The sequence below is a fragment of the Triturus cristatus genome, chromosome 3_1 (genome assembly GCF_964204655.1).
Source record: "Triturus cristatus chromosome 3_1, aTriCri1.1, whole genome shotgun sequence".
Classification (NCBI taxonomy): domain Eukaryota; kingdom Metazoa; phylum Chordata; class Amphibia; order Caudata; family Salamandridae; genus Triturus; species Triturus cristatus.
In genome coordinates, this window is record NC_140583.1 from 715467940 (window position 1) to 715490211 (window position 22272).

The 22272-nt window shown below is 46.1% G+C and overlaps 1 protein-coding gene across 1 annotated transcript in view; it reads left to right on the top strand.

Annotated features, from left to right (window-relative positions):
* Positions 1-22272, top strand: part of LOC146860837 (choline kinase alpha-like) — a 190468-nt gene that overhangs the window by 122997 nt on the left and 45199 nt on the right. Inside the window, exon 9 of the mRNA XM_085644801.1 lies at positions 1811-1919. Coding sequence (XP_085500927.1) covers positions 1811-1919 — 109 coding nt within the window. The remainder of the gene's footprint in view (positions 1-1810; positions 1920-22272) is intronic.

Below are 22272 nucleotides of genomic sequence, written 5' to 3' on the forward strand. Positions count from 1 at the left end.
CTTACCTTTTAGTAATGATCTTTCTGGTGGATACTGTTAACTGTATATTCCTCACCGACTCTCCCAGCTCCTCATTCTGTGGATTAGACACTTTTCCTATCTAAAACTTTCCCAATTTAGAGATCTGCACACTGGTCATCCCAAGATGCCGGGGGCGCGGACAGACTAAGAAAGTAGCTGACTTCCGCGCACATAAGTGGTGCTTATATGTAGCTCCAGTCGTCTCTTCCAAGCGGAAAGACCTTGGTGGAGCCACGCGATGCCACCTACCAGCACTCAGGTGTACTGTTCTAATAGTTTCTGGATCTAGTCTTGATGCCTGGGCAGAATTCACAAGGTGAGAAATCTTTAGTTAGATAAAGTATCTGCCATAAAGATTGTTACGTGTTCATCGGGCCTGTACACAGTCAAAGTGAAATGCACAAACTTCAGGACTTTACTGTCCTATTCCACTCGTCGTGAGGCTCCTGGTTGTTTGTTAAACCTCATAGTTTCAAATGTATCCAGTGTGGCTGTTCCAATGTGAAGTCTAGTTGCTAAGCAAGAGATCGATTGCGGTTTGTGAACGCTGACCTTTTGATATATATCCAAGATCATCCATCAGAAGTTGACAAAATGAGGCAGTTGCAAACTCAGTCCTTTGACCGACATCTGTCAGAACAAAAGCAGAATGCTCAAACAGGAGACGTCTGAAGCTCAGGAAATATTTCGTCCTGGGGTGCTTCAGATCTGCCAACTTGTATCTCCTCACACCTTTTCGAGGCAGGTTGGAGGGAGGTGTGAGTAATTACCGCTCAACTGTCAGGATCCCAGCCGTCACAGCAATTTATTTTTACTTAAGCAGAAATATAACCACTTATTCAAATGTTATTCTTGTGATACATAAATTAAACATCCATGTTGATAGTTGACTTTAGTTTTGGCAGTTGTTTATATGCCGCAAACACATTCTTTTCCAAGCCATAGGTAAAAGAACCTTTAAAACTTTGAAGGGGCTTTGAAAAAACACAAGTTTACATATGTTTAAAGTGCTGTAGCTTTGCTGATGATATGGTGGCCCATGTTACTCTTTCAGCAAACACGTGCATACAGTTTGTATGTTTTAAAACATTTTGCAGCTGGAACTATTAAGACACATGGACAGCTCACTTACCTAATTTCAGGTTCACTATTTGGAATCCTAAAAAGGTTTTCCTGGTAGCCCACCACCAAGGTCTGTCCTGCAGTTCCATGTGGCTGCTTCTCAGCTCATGTTTTAAAGTCGCATGTGAGTTGACTTGTACACAGGCAATTTGTATGCAGCTATAGCGCGCTGACTTAATGACAACTTGCAGTGAGGATTTTTGATAACAGGAATTCTTGTCTACAAAAATCAAACTTACGGTCACACTTGAAAAAGAAGGGTTGCTACAGTGATGCACTGTTTGAAGGTTTCAGCATTAGGTAGACATTAAGAGACAATATCTGGGTCGAGAGGAGGATTTGCTCTATTCAATATTTTCGGCTAACAAGCTCCTAATAAGCTGTGTTGATGTGTTCGCAGATGTAGATTCCCTGATTTTAGAGGAGAACCACCTGGACTTTGGGTATTGGGCTCTAGATTCTTCTCAAGACACCAATGATTATTTGTTTAGTTTAATAGTCATAAAAGATTGCACACTATAGAAACTATATTGCTAGAATATATCTTCCCTCTTTAATTTAGCAACCATTCAACTGCACCTACTGATTGTTGGAGACATTGAGTTGGCAACATGTTTGTTTCTTAGTCTAACATTTAATTCCTGATACCAAATTGTTCTCTTTCTAGGGGATTTGACATAGGAAATCATTTCTGTGAATGGATCTATGACTACACCTATGAGAAATATCCATTTTTCAAAGCAAATTTTGCACGGTACCCCAACAAGAAGCAACAGGTATGTGGACAGCTTTTAATATTCATTAATTCTTCATACAACTCTTCCTCTATTAGGTTTCTGTGAGAAGAAAAAGAGCTGGACAAACATTGATTATTTCATCATTCGGGCTATGGTACACCCTTAAAGAAAAAAAAAAGCTTACTGAAATACAATTATATCCTACTGCTAGATAATCATGCAACATATTTCCCTGAATCATGAAGCTAGTACTACTTACTAGGCTGAAAATGATTTTTAATGTTTCTGGCAAATATAAAGCAACCCTTTCATGACCACCTGCTCCCCAAGTCTAGTTTATGTTTTTTTACTTTAGTTACATGATCGGGTTTGTAGGAAGGATGACATGAGAAGGATGTTAACAAGAGTGAGAGAGTGGCCATCTTGGAGGAGGCCTTTTAACCTGCGATTAACTTCTGATGAGGTGTTTTTTTTCAAAAGCAAGGCATTTAGCTTTTTATCTAAAGGGGAGGATCAAAAGTATATGGCTGATTTAAACTATGGCGGTAATCCATTCGCTTTGAGCATTACTAGAGAATACCTAGTTTGGTGCTTTCTCTTTATGGTGTTTCCGGTCTGCTGATTCTGTTAGCTTGGTTGATGTTTATTTTGGTTTTGAGTATCGTATGTTTTTGGGCTTGTAGGTGACAAAGCTGGTTTTGAAAAATATGCAAATTGGCAACAGGAGCCAGTTGCGCTCTCTGGGTGCAGGTGTTCTTTGATCAAACTTTAAGAGATGCCTGTTAAGTGCTGTAGTATAGAAGACGAGTGAATTTCTGGATCCCAGTGAGCAAGGTGTTGCGTCCAAGGTGTAACTAGTGGATATACAGTTGTACTGAAATCTTCTTGCGCTGCACCCAGATACCTGATGGTAGCTAGTCTTGATTTTGTGTACTACGTTCTTTTTGAAACCTAGTTTGCAGTGCCTGTGGGTACAAATGGCATGTATGCTCATTAGCATAAACATGGAAAGCTGTGCAGGATTCTATACATTAGTCCCAAGTTTGTATTTGTGAAGCGCACTAATCACCCGAAAGGGTATCAAGGCACTTGGGTAGGAGTGTGGTTCCTCAAGGTGCTTATACGAAGAGCAAGGTCTTCAGCCTTTGCCAAACTCAAGAAGTGAGGAGGTGTCTCCGAGTTGAGGGAGGTCATCCCATGTCTTGGGTGCAATATAGATAAATGAGCGACTCCAGTTTTGAGTTTGCCTCAATCGCACACACTCACATCTGCAGAGTGTAGGTATCCCATGGGTTGGAGAATGTGTGTACAGCTGTTCAGGTATTCTGGTCTTGTGTTATGTAAGGATTGTATGTGTGCATCAGAATTTCGAATTGGTTTCACTTCTTCTGTTAAGCTTCTTGAGGTGTGATGTGGATGCGGTGTGGGAGGTCGACAGAGTTTAGCAGCAGTGGTGTAGATGCCCTTGAGTCTGTTTAGGAGGAGTTTGGAGATTCCGGCATAGTGTTGCCATAGTCCAGCGTGCTGGTGATGCGTACCTGCGTGATGGTCCAGCAGGTGTTCAGAGGCAACAATTTGAAGATCTTTTGCAGCATGCGTAGGATGTGGAAGCAGGAGGTGCACCCTATGTTGACTTGAGCTGCACCCTATGTTGACTTGAGCTGCCATGTTCAGATTGTCACCTTGGATGATCCCTAGATTTCTTTTGTGGTCTGATTGTGGGTGTTGTCCTAGCTCCGACAGCCACTAGGTGAACTCCCATGGGTAGGTCTTCCTGACGAAGAAGATTGGCCCTCAAATGCTTGCAAAATAAAGGATACATAAATAGACATGGGAGCCCTGCAGCCCCCCAGTGTCAGGTCAGCCTTCAGGAAGCAGCAAATTAAAGGAGGCGCCAAATTAGGTGGCTCATATCAGACGCATTAGCCTCTCCAGCTGACCTTTCAGGACCCCAACAGCCCAAAGTCCTTCCACAAAGGGGCTGATGGAGGGAATGGGTGGGCTAGAAGCAGAGGTAGCACTGTAAGGGGCTCCTCGTGCAAAGCAGTGACTCCCCTTACTGACCATTTAACACCTGTTGGATGAAGGCTCAGGCACTTCATACCTCAGTGGAAACATTTCACAGCTCAGGGGTTGTTCTCCATTGTGCAGGAAGGTTACTCCATCAAATTTGCCCACACAACATTCTACCCCGCCACTCTGATCTATACAACCTTCACCTTTTGGAGGAAGAGGTTTAGGCACTCCGAATGCTTTCACATTGTCATTCTAAAGGGTGTCATCCCACTGCGACAAGGCAACTTCATTTCCGTGCTGGATCTGAAAGTCGCATACTTTATTTCTTGCAGGTCCCAGAGGCTTATTGAACGTCCAGGTCTTGAGGGCTATTTAGAATGCCTTAAGTCGGGTGATGGTCCGGAGTTGCATGGGGAGGCGGTTCCGGGTCTTTGCCGCGACGTGGGAGAAGTGTCCTCGATTTCTGCATTGGTAGATACAAGGAGTATGGGCAAGTGAGAGGGAAGTGGAGCGTAGCATTCTCGACAGTTGGTGAAAGTTCAGAAAGGATAATGTAGGGCGATCCTTGGTTGTGTAGAGCCTTGTGTGCATGGGTTAGCCGCTTGAATTGTTCTCTTCTGTATGGGAGCCAGTGAAGTTCAGATGTGGGTTCGTTCCGGAGGGCCGGGCATGAGTCTGGCTGTGGCGTTCTGTATGGACTGAAGTTTCTGTAAGAGGTGTGGGGCGATTCCTATGTAGAGGGTGTTGCCGTAGTCCAGTTGGCTGGTGATGAGGACCTGTGCCACAGTGTATCTCGTGTGTTGGGGTAGACATTAACATCTTGCATAACATGTGTGGAGTGAGGAAGCAGGTGGAGGTGACGTTGTTGATTTGATATCATGGTGAGCTTGTTGCCAGTGACGATTCAGAGGTTTCTTGCATGGTCAGAGGGAGTGGCTGATTGCCACCAGGAGTCATTCCATGTGTTGCTGCTAACGGAGATCAGAACTTCCATCTTGTATGTGTTCAGCTGCTGGCAGTTCTTCATCTAGTTGCTGACATTCCTCATGCATCTGTGGAAGTTGGTTCAGGTGGTGGGGTCATAGGTGAGTAAGAAGATGAGTTGCGTGTCGTCTGCGTTGGAAAGTATGTTGAGGCAGTGGGATCTATGTTGGGCAGTGGGGTCATGCGAGAAGCTGGGTTTCCGTTTCAGTAGCCCCCGACACCCACTTTTTGCCAGACTACTGATGCACTTTTGACTTGATGTGCCCTGGGTCCCTACCAATCAGGTTCCCAGGGCCTGTGTTTCCCCAAGATGGTACCCAAACCCAATTGGCATCTCTGGCCACAGGTTAGCCCCTGGTTAGCCCCTGGTAAATGGTACCACAGGTACCCAGGCCACTGTGGCCAGGGAAGACCTGTAAAGGCTGCAGCACTTATTGTGCCACCCTTAGAGGCCCTGTAACATTACACTCGCACACTACCTTTGCCGGCTGCGTGTCTTGGTGCAGAACAAAGTGTAGAATCGACATGGCACATCCCTGTGTGCCATGCCTACAACCGAACAGAATATATGGTGCTGGGAGCTTGTCATTACGAACTCCACAACACCATAATGGCTACACTGTAAAATAAGAAGTTTGGCATCAAACTTCTCAGCACATTAAACCCACACTGATGCTAGTGTGGGATTTAATGAAAAATGCACACTGAGGACAACTTAGAGATGCCCCCTGAAAATCAACCTACCTCTAGTGTCCAGGCTGCGTCGCTGCTTTCAGCTGCCGCCACCACCAGACATGTTTCTAGACTCCTGAGTCGAGAGCCTGCTGCTCTCAGGGGCCTGAAACAATGCACATCCTGGGACGAGGTGCCAAGCCTCCTCCCCAGGATGGGCAGGGTCCACGAAGGGGAAGCTTCAAAGGCTTGCCGCCTTTGTGAGCTTTCCCAGGCTACTTGCTGCTTTCAGCAACTGGTCCCCACTGGTTCTGACACCCACTTTTGGCGGGAGAATCGGTGGGAAAAACAAGTGAGGAAGAGAGGTGTGCCCACCTCTGCCAACTCCACCCCTCAGGTGGGGGAGGCTATGTGAAGCACAACTCTGTCCCCGCCATCCTGCAGATGGGGGCACCCAGCCAACTAGGGAAAGGCTTATGCCCCCCTCCCACTGGAAGGTGGCATAATGGGGGTGTACCCACCCCAGGTAAGGGACCCATTGGTACCCAACCTTTTACCTACCTGTAACTCCTTAAATCTAGTATTTAGTGGCACCCCTGAACCTTGCTTCCTTCGACAAGAAACCAGAAAAAGAAAAGGTCCGAACAGTTATGCCTAAGCTAACAAGAGGAGGACGCCCACTGACTTGGCCCCAGCCTGTCCCCACCTCAAACCTGTTCCAGCAAAATCCCGATGTGTCCTGCAACCTCGAGAAACGCGGAGTACCTGCCTGACTTCCATCCCAAAGACTCTGTTGATGAACAAATCTGGTGTTCACAGGAGACAGACTCTAGCTCTGTAAGGATCCGCGGGTCTGCACCCACAGCCCGAGTTCGAGTGGCCCAACACCAAGAGGTGTCCCCGGTGATCCTGACCCGAGATCTGGTGACCCCTGACCTGCCTCAAGTCTCCAGCCGATGCCTGCAGCCTCAAACCGAAATGAACCCCCAACTGCGACCATGCGCTGGTAAGAAGATCCGTCCCTATAAGGCACCCCTTGCCCCTCAGCCTTGGGTGGCCGAACCAACGTTGCCTAACCAACCCCCAGCATCCCAACTTGCCTCTCCAAGTGGTGGTCACACCCAGATGACCTTCGTCCCCGAGCCTGCAGTGTGTTTGCAAACCAGAGACTTCCCATTGAAAGCTACAGGGCACTCGATACCAAAACAGCACTCTGCACACGCCCACCCCAGTGCCGCTGAGGGTACACCTTTTGTGCAGGCCTAAACCCCCATTTGCCCTGATCTTAAGTCCAGGAGCTTTGCTGCCACAACCCAGTGGCCTGCTCATCAGCAGCCACCAACCGGAGGCCCTCTATCCCTCATTGGAGAACATTGGACCACCGCACCCGGCCGCCCTAGTGCCGCTGAGGGTGTAACAAGAGTGCATCCTTGACCCTGGGAGACACATGAGTCTAACCCCAGAATACCAACTCCCACAACAAAGTACTTACCTGTTAACCTATAACACTATTTTCCTCCATAGGATAGCATTGACTGTTTTTCTAGGAAAAGTTTCTCAGTGTGGAGTTGGATAACCTAAGAAATCCTTTTAAAATTGTACTAAATAACAAACGTGTTTACCCACCTGTTTACAGGAAATATCCCAGTGTAGTATCCAGGTGTACTGCACTGTGTAATAAAAGTAATCTACTGGTCATTTTACTAAAAAGCCTATACAAAGTATATGTCATGTATTTCCAAAGCATTGCATTTTCAGTAACAATACTTTAATCAAAACCAAGTGCATTTACCATTGCAATTCAAACTGTGTTACAACTGCTTTAATACTGTAAAATATTTACTGCTTAGCTGTGCCAGGCTTGTTTGGTTCTAGAAGATAAATTAACTAAAAGAATATTTTTATACAAACAATTGGTCTGAAGTTCGGTCTTTGAGTGTGTGAATTAATTTGCTGACTGAGTGTGTAGCAGAAATGCTTAACACTGTCCTCTGATAAAGCCTTACTGCTTGACCACACTACCACAAATAGGCAGAGGTAAAGTAGATAGCACCTCACTCTCTACCTTTTGGGTTCCACTGGACTGTGTGCACACAATACTTGACTTTGGTATAGTATATACAGAGCCTGCTTCCTACAGGTTATACATGTGTTGGAGAGCATGAAGGGAGGGGTGAGCCCTGGGGGACACCAGAGGAGATCTCCTTGGATTCCGAGGTGAAAGGTGGGAAGTGGATCATCAGGGTTCTTCCGGTAAGGAAGGAGGTGATCCATCTGAGTGCATCCCCTTGGAGCCAAAAACAGATTTTGAAGTGGGAGGAGGCAGCGCCCCTTCTTTCCCCTCGGGCCACTTATGGCCTCTGGGATCACCACCTCACCAAGGTTGGCCTGCGAACAGCAAAGAAGGGGGACCCTGGGGACAACCACCTCAAGGGCCGGCTTCTGCTGGGTCCTGGGGTGCTCACCTCTGGGGCATAGCTGTTTGCTTTTGCTACTGCCAAGCGAAAGCAAACACTCCAGTTCTATAGGGCGGGACCTGTAACAGTGCTTCCTCCCGCTGGAGGGGAAGTTTTTAGGGAAAGCTCAAACTATTACTCCTGCATGCAGAGAACTGCATGTTCGAGGCATATGAGCTGTAGATTGTATTCTTTAGCTTAGATAGCCATCTGATGTTGGGCACGGATGTTTGCACTTTGTTTTTGTCGAAGTCTTTGTAGTCACGGGATAGGTGACTCCTCCTTATGGTGATAGTGCGCATGGGCATCGACTCAATCTTCAGATTGTTTTTTTTTTGGCCACCGGGTTCGGATGTAAACTGCTGCGCTCCAGGTCAGTGTAGTATTAGATTCCCCTTCGACGTGCAATCCTTCACCATTCGGTATTGTTTTTTCGATCGCTCTCCTCGATGTGCATCCAACAAATCCCTCAACACCTTCGATTCCGGTCTTCGACGTGGGCCGTTTGGCCTATCTGCGCCATCAGGCCCAACAGCTAATGGAAAGAACTCCATTCAAAAAATGCCCCCCAGTGTGGTGCTAAATTCCCACATACTGATCTCCACGAGGTCTGTAATCTTTGCCTCTCTCCAGAACACGAGGACAAAGATTGCCTGGCCCGCGCTTCCTTCCGATCGAAGAAAACCATACGTGATCGCCGGGCTCGACGTCACGGAATGTCTCGATCCACTACCTCTGTGCTGGACGACATCTTCGATGCAGGCCGATGTTCCCGAGGAACAAGAACCGGACAATGAAGATATCAGCTGATATGTCTGAGGCCGACTAATCAGAGGCCAAAGATCAGATGGTTACTCCAGGTCAACTGATTGTGAGTACCGACATCGAAACCCCTACCCCTTCTCAAAAACATAAGGCTCCGGTAACACCTTCGCCTTCCGGTTCAGGTTGACACCGTGATAATCCTTCAGACGCCCCACCCTCAGGCCCGCTCCGAAGTCCAAAGACAAGCCTTCAGGTGACTCTGGACTGAGCCAGCCACGCATCGGTACTGAAATACCATCACTGGTACCAAAATCCAAACATTCGGTACCGAAACACCAACCGAAAAAAACCAATAAATCCTCGGAGCCGAAAAAAGCCTATAAATCTTCGGCGCCGAAAAAGTCCTTTAACTCCACAGCTCCTCCGAAGCTTTAGGAGGGGTTTTGGTGTCCTTTTTGCTTTGGAGTCTAAAGCAAAACAACCAAAATCCTCGGTGCAGAGGAAGGATACTGGATTAAAAGACCTATTTCAACCAAATCCAGTGGATCCTAAACAAAAAACCCATTCTTATTGACTCTAAAACTGGTCATATCAAGACAACTCCATCTAAAAAGAGACCTTTGGACTCCCCAGAGGAACCTGAGGTACCATTAAGGAAAAGAGACATGGGAACTTAGCCAGCCAGACCCTTCTCTCCTACAAATATTCCTATTACATCACTTTCCCCAGCACACTCTCCAATACTTCCATATACACCTACACCACAAGATGATGATCACCTTGGGGGTAGGGGTGGGGATGAAAACCCACAAGAGGATAATGACGATGACTCTACTCTCCCACCACCTGATCCTTGGGAGGATTATGATAATCCTCCAGATGTCCCCAATCCAGACTCCTACCCATCTAGGCCATCGCCCCCAGACGACAACATAGGTTTTGCATAGCTCATAAATAGGGCTGCACAATATCATGGGGTAGAATTTCACTCAGACCCACTGGAGGAAGATTTTTTTATTAGAGACTTTCACACAGTCACAAAAATCAACAAGCATTCTACCTATGTTAAAAGGTATGATCAGTCATGCACCTGACGTTTTTAAAGACCCTGTCAGGGCTAGAGTTCTCAATCCCAGGATTGAGAATAAATATAAACCAGTTCCCAACGATCCAGCTTACATTAAAGCACAGCTCCCTCTAGATTCCTTGGTTGTGTCAAATGCACGTAAACAAGCAAATGCCCAAACATCAGGAGATGCCCAATCTCCAGATAAGGAGTCTAAATTACTAGACGCATCTGGTAAGCGAATTGCGTCACAAGCAGCGAATCACTGGTGCATTGCCAATACCCAAGCTGGCCAGGTATGATAGGGCTCATTACGATGAGCTTGATAAGCTCATACATCTTCCCGATCAGTATAAGTCGAAGGCTAACAACCTCATACAAGAGGGAAAGTTAATTACAAACACTTCTATAAAGTGTGCTCTTGATGCACCCGACACGGCGTCTTGTGCGGTTAACACAAGCATTCTACTACGCAGACACGCATGGCTACATATATCTGGGTTTAAACAGGACGTGCAGTCTACAATTCTTAATCAACCCTTTGATCAACAACACTTATTTGGACCCAATGTAGACACATCTTTGGAAAAAATGAAAAAGGACTCAAACTGCTAAGTCCATGGGAGCCCTACAGGCAACAACCACTAGAGGTTCTTTTGGTCGCTCCTTTTATAGGGGCGCCTCTAAAACTAGTAGGACGGACAACACCTCATCCTCCTTCAAAAACGCTACTCATACCTCCCCTAACAGAGGATATTTCAGAGGGGGTTATAGAGGGAACAACAACAAAGGTAGAGTCCGCGGTAATCACACCTGCACCTCTCTTACTACAAAACAGTGACTTCCCTCTACTTTCCATCCACCCCCCCCCCACCCTACCTGTCTGAAATTCCAGCACCACAGACAAGTGGGTAAGACAAAGTATCCAGTATGGTTACTGCCTGGAACTCACTTCAACTCCTCCATTAATACCCCCAAACAACGTCCAATGTCCACAAAACATCTGACACTGTTAAAATAAGAGGTTCTCTCTTTATTATAAAAACACGCAATAGAACCGGTTCCCTTACCTCATCAAGGAACAGGGGTTTACTCCCTTTACTTTCTAATACCAAATAAGGACGGTACTCTCATGCCAATACTAGACCTCTCACCGTTAAATCGCTACATACAGTCGGACCACTTCCACATGGTCACTCTTCACACAGGTCTTCCCACTGCTCCAACAGGGCGATTTCCTTGCCACTCTAGATCTCAAGGACGCCTACTTTCATATTCCCATTAATCCCGCTCACTAAAAGTATCTACAGTTTGTAGTGGACGGTCAGCACTATCAATTCAAAGTCCTCCCATTCAGAGTAACTACAGCAACGCGAGTCTTCACAAAATGTCTTGCGGTAGTCGCAGCTCATTTGCGGAGACAACACATTCACAAGTTTCCTTATCTTGACGACTGGTTCATAAAAGCCAAGTCACACACACACTGTGTGCACAATACACACAAAGCAATCCAGCTGCTCCACGACGATTCACAATAAACCAACCCAAGTCACACCTTCAACCGTCCCACCTACTTCAGTATCTAGGTGCCACAATAGATACCTCAAAAGCCCTTGCATACCCCAATCCAGTCAGGATAGCCAGCATGCAAGCTCATGCAGCTAATGGGGATGATGGCCTCTTCCATCCTCATCGTTCCTTATGCAAGACTTCAGATGCGTCCCTTACAAGAATGTTTAGCACATCAGTGGAACCAAGCTCAAGGTAAGTTAACAGATCTAGTGTTGGTGGACAGCCGCAGGCATCGCTCTCTACAGTGGTGGAACACACACAACCTATCCTCAACCCGGGTCCACATATAGTGCTAACCACAGATGCATCGCTCACCGGCTGACGAGTTCATCTCCAAAACCAAACCGTTCAGGGTATATGGACCCATCAACAAAAATAACTCCACACAAATCACCTGGAGTTACTGGCAATCTTTGTAGCACTAAAGTCTTTTCAACTCTTGCTAGTAGGCAAAGCTGTCTTGATCCGTACAGACAACATGACAGCAATGTATTACATACAAAAGCAGGGGTGAGGGGCATACACTCTTCAGCTTTCACAACTAGCGCAAAGCATATGGAGATGGGCCATTCCTCAAAACAGTTACCTCCTCGCAGAACATCTACTAGGAGTACACAATCAGATTGCGGATCTGCTCAGTCGTTAAACACAGCAGATCCATGAATGGGAACTTCTTCCCCAAGTTCTTCTTCCATTCTTTCACATGTGGGGTCATCCAGACATAGATCTGTTTGCCACACACTAAAACGCAAAATGACCAAGCTTCGCCTCCAGATATTCACACCCATTGTCCAAAGGCAATGCGCTATGGATGAACTGGTCAGACAGATTTGCATACGCTTTTCTGCCTCTCCCACTCATTCCATTTCTGGTTCAGAAGCTCAAACAACGCTCTCACAATGATCCTAGTTGCTCCAACAAGGGCACGCCAACCAAGGTTCACAACCGTGTTAGAACTTTCAGTAGTGCCTCATCAAAAGCTGCAACTCTCCCCCAAGTTCCTCACTCAGAACCATGGGGAGATAAGGCACCCAGATCCCAATCAACTCAATCATGCGATCTGGCTCCTGAAGTCCTAGAGTTTGGCTACCTTAATCTTCCGCCAGACTGCATGAACATCATTAAAGAGGCTAGACGTCCTACTACTATAACATGCTATGCAGCTAAGTGGAAGTGATTTGTCATTTATTGTACAAATAACAAAATCGATCCGCTAGATGCTTCCATCCAAAATATTATTTGTTATCTTTTGCATCTACAACAATGTAACCTAGCATATACATCTATACAGCTACATCTTGCTGCAATTGCTGCTTACCTCCAAAACAAACATTTGTCGTGGTTTCGAGTACCCGCTGTCAAAGCGTTTATGGAAGGACTTAAAAGAATAATTCCACCTAGAGTTCCACCTTCTCCTGTATGGCATCTCAGTATAGTCCTCACCAGATTTATGGGTCCCCCATTTGAACATCTGTACAAATGCGAGTTACAGTCCCTTACTTGGAAAGTAGCCTTCCTCGTAGCTATCACATCACTTAGACTTGGTGAACTCCAGGCAATAACCATACAAGAACCATTTCTACAAATACACCATAGTAAAGTGGTTCTTAGGCCTAATCCAAAATTTCTACCTAAAGTGGTATCTGCCTTTCACCTTAATCAGTCGGTTGAACTTCCAGTATTTTTCCCTCCACCAGACTCCGTAGCAGAACACGCTCTCCACACGCTAGACAAAGGCAATCCCATTTCAAAAACAGGAATTGCAAGGTGGATCGTTAAATGCGTCCAAATATGCTATCTCCAAGCTAAACGCACATTAACTATCCCCGCTAGAGCTCATTCCACACGCAAACTAGAGGCTTCTATGGCATTCTTAGGGAACATTCCCCTAGATAACATCTGCAAAACAGCAACTTGGTCTACACCGCATACCTACACCGCATACTTTCACTAAACACTATTGTGTCGATGTGCAAGCAAAGCAACAAGCTACTGTGAGCCAGGCTGTAGTAAGAACACTTTTTCAAACTACTGCAGCGGATACAGGTTGCCACCGCTAGGGAGTAAAAACTGCTTTATAGTCTATGCTGAAGTATAAAATCTACAACTCATATGCCTTGAACTGAAAATGCTACTTACCAGTATGCATCTGTTCTTGGCATGTAGAGTTGTATACGCCCATCCACCTCCCCGGCTACCTTTATCTGTTGCAGTATTATCTTATTTAAATGCATCACATGGACATCCTGTTCTATTCTCTTACTAACTCCATCACCCTTTATGGCAAAAAATCATCTGAAGATGGAGTCAATACCCATGCGCACTATCACCATAAGGAGGAGTCACCTATCCTGTGACTACTAAGAGTTCTTTGACAAAATAAAGTGCAAACACCCGAGCCCAACACCAGATGGCGATCTATACAACTCTACAGCTGCACATTCCAACAACAGATGCATACTGGTAAGTAGCATTTTCCTTTCCGCAGCTCCCTGCATGCAGCAGCAATGCCAGCTCCCATAGGAGGCAGGGAGCTGGCCGGTACCACTGGGCCCTTGAGTCTCCTCCTGCGGTCTATATCGTGCACACTAGGTGCCCTGGCTAGGACCAGGGCACCCACAGATACATGGGAGATGGGCTCCCTGGGTCTGAAATCAGCCCGGGAGGGTGGCCACGCGCCTTCCCTCTATCACATTTTGGGATGGGATGAGGTCCCCCTGCCCTTTAAATTACATATATATTAAGGCCAGGGGATGAGGTCCCCAATACAGAAATTGACCTGGGGAGGAGGGCTGTGCAACTCCCCTCCCCCATTAACTTCAGGCTGGGGTCTGGGGGCTCCCAGAGCCATATGTGGCTAGGGTGGGCCACGTGGCTCCCCCTCCCACTTTAAAAAATGTATTTGGCCCCGGGGAGGTGCTGGTCTCTGGGGGTCCGTGCAGCGACCACCACATAATTTTTAAGTTGGCCCCACAGAGGTGGTGGCCCGGGGCTCCTGGACCGCAATGGATGGGGGCAGAGCGGGGGGGGGGGGGGGCCCCTCTACTTAATATATGTATAGCCCAGGGAGTTAGTGATCCCCTGTTCTCATAAGAGGGGAAATGGAGAGAAGAAAAATTAGCAGAAAACCAGAAGGAAGGACAAAACCTAGCAGAAGAGGTCAAAACAGATGGCAGAAACATTAGCAGAAAAGGCAAAACGGGGTAGAAAAACAAGCAAAAGAGACCTCCGCCGATCTCGCCTTAGCGGAGACCCCGCAGAACCAGAGCAGTTGGAAGAACCTTCTCGTACATCGCAGCCAAAGCCTGGAACGAGCTCCTAGTCAACATCAGACGTTCCCCTATCCTGCACACCTTCAGGAAGAGCCTCAAGACCTGGCTTTTCTGCTGATCGGAGCTGCTCCCCCCCCATTAGCGCCTTGAGACCCTCACGGGTGAGTAGCACGCTTTATAAGCCACTGATTCATTGATTGACAAAAGATAACACCGGTCTGCTTCCCCATCGACGGAGAGAAGATCCGCACAGAAAATACCTATTTGCTCACCATTGGCTTCGAAATAGATGTCGGAAAGGCCTTTGTAGCAACCGACAACGTCTAAGGTAATGCCCCAGGCCCATCGACCAGAAAGTTAACATCGAAGTCACGCCCTGAGGGATCTTCGTCGAAGATGACAAGTGAGTCGACATCTAAGTCTGAAGCCCAACACAGGATCCTGAACCTACCCTTCAGTGGAACCTTCCTCTTCAGCACCCATGCTGATGATGAGATGACGAGGATGAAATCTGAACTCGACACCCTGAAGGCAAAGGATCTATAAAAGTACAAGGACCTTAGGCACAGATACTGTCCATTTTTTTAATTTTTTTTTTTTTTTAATTTTTTATACAGAGTTTTATAAAGCGCGAACTTGACCCGAATCGGGTATCCGAGCACTTTAAATAGCACCAGTTGCGTTACATGAGGACACATTAATTTTTTTTCCCCTTTTTTTGGTCCCTATGACCATCGCCAGTATCAGAGGGTTCAAACCCATCACTGGACCTTGCAACATAACCATTCCAGGTCCCACTACCATCAGCGTCCACCAGGACGTACACATGGTGCTGCCAGAACCTCCTCTTCTGCAAAACAACCCGCTAAACAATGAACACTTGGTTCCTCCAGCTCTGTTTCTGCTCTAGTGGTGGGTGGGGGAGACAAAGTATCAGGACTCATCTGGACAAGTGGCAAAAAATCACAAATGACAAGTGGGTGCTCAATATCGTACAGAATGGTTACTCAAACGTGTTCAAATCCCCGCCTCCGGCAATCCCACCTCAGAGCTTCGGCCCATCAGCAAGACCTGCATCAGGCGGAGGCGGCTATTATGCTACAAAAAGAAGCCATTGATAAAGTTCCTTGGTCCCAGATCTCCTCCTGCTACCTCCTAGTCTTAAAGAAGGGCCGAACTCGAGAGTACAGGCAAATACACGACCTCAGACTCTTAAACGGGTTTATCCGCAAAGAAAGGTTCAGGATGTTGGCACTAAATTAAATTGTTCCATCAAGGGAACTGGATGTGCTCCATCGACCGGTATATGAAAATGTGCATCCTGCAGATTTCCCTAAAACATCGAGCACTCCCAGTACAAAGGCCTCCCTTTTGGACTCCAGTCAGCTCCCACACGTCTCAAATGCATGGCAGTGTTAGCAGCCTCCCTGCGAAAGCAGAAGATCTTTGTCAACCCGTACCTGGACGACTGGTTGCTATAAAACTCCTCACCTACTGCTGACGCTGCTAGGAGGCACAGGAAACGCAAACAGCCTTGCAACGTTGAAGCACAAAAATACGTGTTCTACAGTACAAACTGCCGCTCACTACCTAAACACAAATTGGACATCTTCAACCTCCTATTGGATGATAACCCTAGCGTCCTCTTCCTGACAGAGACGTGGCTGCACGAGAGTGCTGGCCCAGACGTTGCTACTGCCCTCCCCGCCAATTATGCAATCACTAGGATAGATCGTAATAAACAGCTAGGAGGTGGAATAGCAATCATCTTTAACAGAGACTTGAAATGTACGTTAGAACAAGTTGCCATCCCTGACTGCGAAGCCGGCTTTTTCAAAATTTCTCTGAACCCGAACTTCACGATGTCAGGCTTATTGATATACCGGCCCCCTGGAAATTCATCCCAATGGGCATCAAATTTAGCCAACTATATCACTCCATACTACATTGCCTCAAAAAATTTCTCACTTATTGGTGATCTGAACTTACATCTTGATGACCCTTCCATTCCCTTTTGCTCTAATTTGTTAGATGATCTGAAGGCCCTAAATTTGACCTTAGTCAATACTGGACCTACACAGAAAGCGGTCCATCTGCTCGACCCCATTATCTCCAATATCAACGAGCTACAATGGCATAACACCACTCCCATTTGTTGGTCTGACCATCATTTAATAAAATTCAGCATAAATCTCCCATCTACCTCCACTATGCAATCTGACTTTCCAGCTACGTCCAGGAAAAACTGGAAGCTACTGGACTTGGCAAAACTAAATTCAGCACTCCATGAAAACCCTCCTAGAAACGGTCACAACATGGACAGCCTAGCGGTAGCTACTCACAAATTGCTCAGCGACGCTGCTGATCACTGTTTACCCACCCCTCATATCAAAGGAAATAGACACCGCCACCCTGCCCCATGGTTCAATGACTTTTTAAAAACTGAAAAATCGAAATGCAAGGCACTTGAGCGTCAATGGCGAAAAGACTACGCCCCTGACGCAAAAATGACCTACCATGAAGCCAGGAATTTATATCATACTGCCTGTGCAAAAGCACGAGCCTCATTCGTTTCTAATACTATCACGGAAGCAACAAATAAGCCGAAAACTTTGTTCAATATAGTCCAAGAACTAGCAGGCGCACAAACCACAGCCTCGGCTCCCCCACTGAACACTCAACAATGCCAAGATCTAGCATGTTTCTTTACTGAAAAAATCGAGAAAATCATCAGGGACATTAATACCAACAATAATGAACCACCCCCTTTTTCTGACTCGGAACATGCTCCCTCCTGTGAAAATACCCTGGAAGCCTGGCCTCCCTTTTCGGTAGATATACTGAAAACCATTTTTAAGAACATGAAGTCCGGCTCCCCCAGGGATCCTATCCCGATTAAAATAATTAAACAACTGGACGATCGCTCCCTGGAAATCATCGTAGATACGCTTAACTCCTCATTTGAACTTTCTACAGTCCCGACCCTCTGGAAACACGCCATGATAACGCCATTGCTAAAAAAGCCCACAGCAAATCCGGAAAGTCCAGCCAACTACAGACCCATATCCCTGCTCCCTGCCTTCTCCAAATGCTTGGAGAGACACGTCCACTCGGTCCTATCCACCTTTGCCGAAGAAAACTCGCTTTTGCACCCCTCACAATCGGGTTTTCGGGCTGGTTTCTCGACAGAAACCACCCTTCTAGGAGTTACGGAACACATCCGGAATCTCCTCGATAAAGGTCAGACGGTCGCGCTCGTGCTTTTAGATCTGAGTGCGGCCTTTGACACTATATCCCACGAAACTCTCATCAAGGCATTATACAGAAATGGTGTCCGTGGAAAGGCGCTTAACTGGATTCGATCCTTCCTGGCGGAACGGACTTTCCAAATAACATCCTCACTGGCCTGTTCCGACACCTTCAATGCCCCCCACGGCGTGCCACAGGGATCTATATTGAGTCCCCTGTTTTTTAATCTTTACCTCAGACCCCTAGCTGACTTAGCTGAAAAATCTGGACTTACCCTCATGACCTATGCCGACGATTCCCAAATTATATTCTCCCTATCGGAATCCTGTCCGACATCCCCATCTCTCCTCAAATCAGGGCTTCAAAACCTCCTTAATTGGATGACAAGAAACCAATTAAAGCTCAATGGAGACAAGACAGAGATTCTTCTCTTAGGAAAACGTCAAGATCTTTGGAATCCTTCACACTGGCCAAACCAGATTGGTAATTTTCCTACCCCAGTGACTCAAGTTTGTAACCTGGGAGTCATCTTGGATAGCTCCCTCTCCATGAGCCAACAGGCCAACAAAGTTGTCGGCCTATGCCTTACCATCATCAAATGGCTGAGGAAAATCATTTGGATGCTGCACTCTTCCACTCAAAAGACCGTAGTCAATGCCCTCATAACATCACTGCTTGACTACGGCAACATTCTGTACCTTGGCTCAAATAAAGCGGTAGTCAGTCGACTACAACTTGTCCAGAACGCTGCAGTCCGACTACTGTGCAGAATCCTTAAAAATTCCGGAGTCTCGAGCTACTGTCGGGAACTCCACTGGCTCAGGGTAGAAATCAGAATCCGTTTTAAAGCCCTGAACTACATGTTCAGAATCAAAGCAGGTACTGCACCCAAATACCTTCTAGCTCTGGCTCACCCCTATACTCCCAAGCGTAATCTTCGCTCGCAATCAGCTGCCAACTTCTGTGTACCAAGATTTAAATTGGCAAGAATGGGAGGCAGATCTTTCGCCCACCTTGTACCATCCCTCTGGAATGCACTCCCTCCCTTCATTCGAAAGGAGGAAAACCCTGTCAGGTTCAGAAGGCACGTCAAGACCTGGCTATTCGAACAATAACAAGAATAGCCAGTAAATTCTCCTGACATCCTTATGCTGTGTCTCGGCGCCGGGAAACCCTTTTTGCGTAGCTGTATCGCCTTACAAACTTAAAAAATAAATAATAAATAAATAATACCTCAAATGGTGCATTCAAATGCTAGGTCACTTGGGCCTGCAAGTCAATTACAAAAAGTTAATTCTCAATCCAACTCAAAGATTTCAATACCTGGGTGCCATTTTGGGTACCGCAGATGCAAAAGTGTGTCCTGTGGAGGAGAGGTTATCCTCCATCAGCAACAAATGGCGCACTCTCCTCGGCACACTTTATTCCACCGCCACTCAAGCATCCTTGCTACTGGGATCCATGGCATCCTGCATCTTCATCGTCCCCAATGCCAGGTTGCAAATGCGACTTCTCCAGCAGGCATTGGTCAGTGGTCACAGAGTTCAAATCGCTAGGACACAATCCCTCTCCCTCAGTGAATAAAGGAATCCCAAAGGTGGTGAATGCAGCGTCCTCATTCGATGAAAGGGGTTCCACCAGGACCATCCCAGTCTCACAATCATCTGACACGTCACTACAGGGATACACATCTATGTATATATAGTTTGTGTGTGTGTGTGTGTATATATATAGTGTGTGTGTGTGTATGTATGTATGCATGTATATATATATATATATATATATATATATATATATATATATATATAATACCAGGGAAGTACTGACGCTGATGTTTCTGCCCCTCACGGACTCGGAGCTCCGAGTTCGGGACACCCCCCTCGCTAGCCTGTCATCATTGTCTCAACCAATCGTAGTGGGACATGGTACTTGAAATGTGGGTTTGGAAAGCACTGACTTGTTTGGCGGCATTTGAGAAAGTCAGTTTCGGCAATTTGGCATACGGCATGACGAAACGCGTCATGCCGTATGCCAAAATGAGAAGTAGTTTGGTGGACCAGTGGCAATTTGTGGGAGTCTAAAAACATTTTGGAAACGCCGAACCGCCGCTTCATTCCGCAAACCAGCACTGTTTGGGACTGTTATTATACAGAGGGATTCTACTTACCCAAGTGGGATTCATAAGCCAAAAGTGGGATAACAGCGGTGGGGTGAGGATCCCGGAGAACTGTTCGCCACCCACAAAGAGATCCAGGCAAGGCGTGGAGAAGGAGCAGAGACCGCCCACCAGGGAAGTACTGACGCTGACGTTTCTGCCCCTCACGGACTCGGAGCTCCGAGTTCGGTCACTCCCCTCGCTAGCCTGTCATCATTGTCTCAACCAATCGTAGTGGGACATGGTACTTGAAATGTGGGTTTGGAAAGCACTGACTTGTTTGGCGGCATTTGAGAAAGTCAGTTTCATGACGAAGCGCGTCATGCCGTATGCCAAAATAAATGAGCACTTTTCCTGGTGACCCGTGTGTGCTCAAGCTTCTTTCAAGTAAGGGAGTCTGGTCTTGATGTTTTGGTGCGGCCACGAGCACCTATGAGCGCCCACCCCAGAAGTAGTTTGGTGGACCAGTGGCAATTTGTGGGAGTCTAAAAACATTTTGGAACCGCCGCTTCATTCCGCAAACCAGCACTGTTTGGGACTGTTATTATACAGAGGGATTCTACTTACCCAAGTGGGATTCATAAGCCAAAAGTGGGATAACAGCGGTGGGGTGAGGATCCCGGAGAACTGTTCGCCACCCACAAAGAGATCCAGGCAAGGCGTGGAGAAGGAGCAGAGACCGCCCACCAGGGAAGTACTGACGCTGATGTTTCTGCCCCTCACGGACTCGGAGCTCCGAGTTCGGGACACTCCCCTCGCTAGCCTGTCATCATTGTCTCAACCAATCGTAGTGGGACATGGTACTTGAAATGTGGGTTTGGAAAGCACTGACTTGTTTGGTGGCATTTGAGAAAGTCAGTTTCATGACGAAACGCGTCATGCCGTATGCCAAAATAAATGATCACTTTTCCTGGTGACCCGTGTGTGCTCGAGCTTCTTTCAAGTAAGGGAGTCTGGTCTTGATATATAATATATTCACTGAAAAAACCATAGGTTTCATGCACGTTATAGTTAGGAATGGGCATTTAAAAAACCTTTGAAATTCACTGAAAAAAACAAAGGTTTCAGGGGCGTTATAGTTAGGAATTGGCATTTAAAAAACCTTAGAAATTCACTGAAAAAACCATAGGTTTCAGGGGTGTTATAGTTAGCTGGACATTTCCCTTGTACAAAACCCTAGAAATTCCCCTGTTATAGTTAGTTCAGCTAACTATAACTCGCGCCCCCGCAATGCACTGCTGATGACGTCACATATTACATCACTCATGACATGGTCAGTGACATCACTGATGACATCACTGATGACATCACTGATGACCTCTCAAATGACCTCAAACTTTATTTTTTATAATAATAAATATATAAACGATAAACTATTTTCAAACTTTATTTTTATATTAACATAAATATAAACAATAAACTAATAAACAAAATGTAACAACAATAATACAAAACAACAAGGCGGAACACTCCTGTGGGGACCATGGATGTCGACGACAGACCTGGAAAATCAGAAAGATTGTTAAAAAAAAAACAAGATGGTATTCTCAACAAAATACCACAAGAAACAAATCACAGATATATAAAATGTATACAGCTAACAAAATTTTATACGTTTAACTTACAAAAACTGTAAATGTTGCCGCTTTAAAATATTTACCGAATCTGAGTAATTTTTTGCAGAAGGCACCACGCCCACAGCGTTTTTCTTCGGTGGTGAAGAAATTTTAAACTTTTTCCAAGGGGCAAACCAAGACCAATGCCACCTTCTTCATTCTCAAGATTTGCCAAAGAGTTCTGTTACGAGGGGATCCTAACAAAAAATACTCGTGCGGCCCAGCAAGTATGATGAAACACCGAAGGACCCTTCATCCAAACAATCTTGCACGAGAAGAGTGCAAACAGATGAGAAACACTCCTGTTCTGTATCTGTAAAAAAGAATCATAAATAAATGTGTATATATACTATTCCATTACTGTACAAACACATGTTATATAAAAACTGACTAAGAAACTATAGCCCTGAACCACAAGTGTGACGATTGTTAAAACACTACATGCATAGTGCATACTACTTTGAAGCAGTTCATGCCCTAAAGCCTACCTCACTAAAAGACTACATGCTAACTGACTAAATGATTACAGTACTATAAGGAGACACACTGGGTGAGTGACAGGGTGTTTG